We start from the raw sequence: 3,464 nt of genomic DNA, 5'->3' as shown, positions 1-3,464 counted from the left end.
CTGTTTAAAACTTGCAACACTGAAGAGCCAGATCTCACTGTGAAGAGAAGCCAGGCAAAGCAGTTAGGTTTCCTGCCTCTTTGTTCAGTGTTTGCTCAGTGCTAATGCTGGGTTTTGCAACCTTGAGGGTAGCTGTTATGGGTTTCTGTGTCTAGACTTTAAAATTTTTTGTCTCTCTGGTATAACAATGATATTTTCTTTCTTTCTTTGCAGAACATGACTTCAGCAGATAAAGATTTTTCAGAAGATAGCAACTTTTCACCAAAAGCCGGCACAAGCAAGCTGCCAACAGACGCTTCTCCTGACTCTAAATGCCCCATCTGCTTGGATAGATTTGACAACGTTGCATATCTGGATCGCTGTTTGCACAGGTTCTGTTTCCGCTGTGTCCAGGAGTGGTCAAAAAACAAAGCAGAATGCCCGCTCTGCAAGCAGCCCTTCTTTTCCATTTTCCATACAATTCGTGCAGAAGATGACTTCAAGGAATACATACTTAGCCCTTTAGAAAACAGCTCTTTTGCCAGTCCTGATGGCCGGAGATTTCGCTACCGTACCACCTTAACAGGGGATCGCCGCGCTGGCCGTTCCCCTTCCCAAAGGATGCTGTCCCCCTCAGATAATTCGCTGTTTTTTGAAGGTTTCTTCGGCGAACCAGTGCGGCAGAGGGATGGAGAGATTCAGCAGATGATGAGGAGGCTGGCCTCAAGGAGGCAGGCTAGCGCAGAGGGCAGAGCTTTGCGGCAGATTCAGGAGGAGGACTTGATCAACTTCCGCAGAGCTCTGTACCGTACTGGGGTGCGTATTCGTAGTATTCAGGACGGTGGCCGCTATCGAGACATTTCAGCAGAGTTTTTCCGCCGCAACCCTGCCTGCCTTCACAGGTTGGTTCCTTGGTTGAAGCGAGAACTTACAGTCCTGTTTGGTGCCCATGCATCTTTGATTAATATTGTACAGCACATTATCATGAGCAATGTGACTAGGTATGATCTGGAAAGTCAGGCCTTTGCTGACGAGTTAAAGCCATTTTTGTTGAATCGGACTGAACACTTCTTACATGAATTCATCAGTTTTGCCCGTTGTCCTTTTAACTTAGAAGCATATGATCAACATGCCAATTATGACTGTCCTGCACCATCATACGACGAAGGAAGCCACTCAGACTTGTCAGTTATTACAATATCTCCAGATACAGCGTATTCTCAAGGCCCAGATAACAGTTTGTCTGTGACTGGTCTCAGTCAGGCTCCCTGGGATGATGAAACTCCAGGGCCTTCCTATTCCATTTCAGAAGAGGTTCCTGTGACTCTGGAGATGTCAGAAAGTTCTGATGAAGACTCTGCTACAAAAAGTCTAAGAACCAATCTGCAGGCTCAGTTACAGGCTAATGCTGACTCAGATGACAGCAATTCTTCCTCGGACAATTGTGTTATTGTTGGGTATGTTAAGCCACTAGCTGAGAGGACACCAGAAGTCGTTGAGCTGTCCTCGGACTCTGAGGAACCCATCAGGGAAGAGAAAAAGGAAGATGGCAAGAAACAGCAGCCAGTCCATTGTCGCAGCTGGAGTGATAGTGAACCAAGCAGGAGTTTATCACCACATTCCACCACATACAAGGAGAACGCAGGTAGCTGTAGAAGCTGCTTATCTCCTGCAGTTGAGAAGGCAGAGACAAAAGATGATAAGTACAAATGTAAGGTAAAAGGTCTGTCTTCACAGGTCTTAAGCTGGAGCCCCCCTCCAGGGAGTGACACAGTGTGCTCCCCTTGGAATAACAGATTGTCTAGAAAGGGAAAGTCCAGGAGCCCACAGTCCTATTCACGGAACAGCCGTGGCAGTCATGGGCATCGGTCTAGGAGGGAGCATCACAGCAAAAGCCAAACTAAAAGGAGACGATCAAGAAGCAGAGATAGTAGCAAACGTAGAAGCAAAAGAAACAGCAGGAGGTCAAAAGCTCATGAAAGCAAAGTCTCTCTAGAAAGCCAGAGAGGCTCTTTTAGTCATGAGAGCACTCCATCCAGAGAAGTAAGCAGATCACGATCACGTAGCAAAGGCCATGGCAAAAGGAGATCAAGAAGTAGAGACAGTGATCGTTACTATGTAAAAGACAGTTATCAAAGTAGACACCAGTGGGGATATGCTTTCTGTAGTCGAAAGGTGTTCGGAGATGGCTATGAATCCTCCAGCAGGAGGAGGACTCAGTCTAATGATACCTACTCAAGGCAATCTCCTAGTCCAGAATATAGGATACGATCATTTATTGAAAGGGCAGATCCACATAGCCAGAGGGGACTTCGTGAGAGACACTATTACTGTTATGAAAGATGCAGGTCAAGGAGTCGATCAAGCAACAGGTCAAGGACTCCACCTGGGGGAACTGAGAGAATGAAAAGTGAAAAACCTGGTGGAAAAAGGAAGTACAAAACTCGCCACCTGGAGAATGCATTCACAGAGAGCACAAATTTAGAAAGAGAAAGTGACCCCAAGAAAACTTTCTCTAAATTCAGCAACTGCTACAAAAATGAAGACAGCCTTTCAGACAATCGAGCAAGCAGCGACGTAAAGCATAAGAAAAAGAAAAAAAGGATGAGAAGTCCGAGTGTGGAGATCGTCTATGAAGGAAAAGCAACAGATGCCACAAGGCATCTTAAGAAGAAAAAGAAAAAGCATAAGAAGAAACACCGGAAACATCATACAAGTAATTCATCACACTCCTCTCCACCAGTGATTACAATTGATAGTGATAGTAGCAGGGAGCTACAAATTGATGGAAGTTGCAGCAGTATTACTTGGACAGGCACCACTCAGATAAGTGAGAGGGGAAATGAGTCTCCATCTTCTGATCTGGGAAGGAGAGGATCTGAAGATGTTTACAGAGTTGTTGAGGAAACCGAAGGAGTAGCCAAAAAGTTCAGTATTCCTACCAGAAGGGGAAACTTAGATGGTGATACTAGAAATGCTGAAGTTGAACTTCAAGAAACGACAGCTGATCAGAATCTTACCATGCCAGATGCCAGCAGTAGCACCCCTCACACAGAAACTCTAACCAGCTACATTCAAGAAGCACCAGCAGCGCCTTCCAGTCAACTGCTTTCCCCCAGGATTTCCTTCCTAGAGAGTCCCGAGAGACAGCCATTGATTCTAAGAGTGCTAAAAGGATTTGTCAACAGATCATCTTGGTTTAATTTCCCAGAAGAAAAACTGTAGCACACTTTCCACAGAACACTTCTTAAAATTCTGCATTTGTTATAACTACATTTTTCCTCTTGAGAACAAAAAAAAACCCCCAACTTATGTGATTTCTCTTTGTTAAAAGATACCTGGGAAATGTGTAAAACCTTTGAATGCGTATGCACTAATGAGTCCAAAAAGATAGAATATTGCTAGTATGTAACTTTTACAGTTTCTTGGAAGACTGGAAATTATAATTTCATAAAGCCATCCTGTATTCTTGTAGTATTAAAATA

General features: G+C 44.4%; 1 protein-coding gene across 1 annotated transcript; it reads left to right on the top strand.

Annotated features, from left to right (window-relative positions):
- Nucleotides 1–216: 216 nt before the first annotated feature.
- TOPORS (topoisomerase I binding, arginine/serine-rich, E3 ubiquitin protein ligase) lies at nucleotides 217–3,204 on the top strand. The gene has a single exon (XM_010019327.1). The coding sequence runs from the start codon at nucleotides 217–219 to the stop codon at nucleotides 3,202–3,204; it is 2,988 nt and encodes a 995-aa protein (XP_010017629.1).
- The last annotated feature ends 260 nt before the right edge of the window (nucleotides 3,205–3,464 follow it).

This window comes from Nestor notabilis, unplaced genomic scaffold (genome assembly GCF_000696875.1).
Source record: "Nestor notabilis isolate BGI_N333 unplaced genomic scaffold, ASM69687v1 scaffold8660, whole genome shotgun sequence".
In the NCBI taxonomy this organism is placed as follows: domain Eukaryota; kingdom Metazoa; phylum Chordata; class Aves; order Psittaciformes; family Psittacidae; genus Nestor; species Nestor notabilis.
Note: the sequence above shows the minus strand (reverse complement) of the source record. Positions and strands in the feature narration are given on the sequence as shown.

Excerpts from the sequence above, each read along its gene's own strand:
- TOPORS (XM_010019327.1), top strand. The coding sequence starts at position 217 with ATGACTTCAGCAGATAAAGATTTTTCAGAAGATAGCAACTTTTCACCA.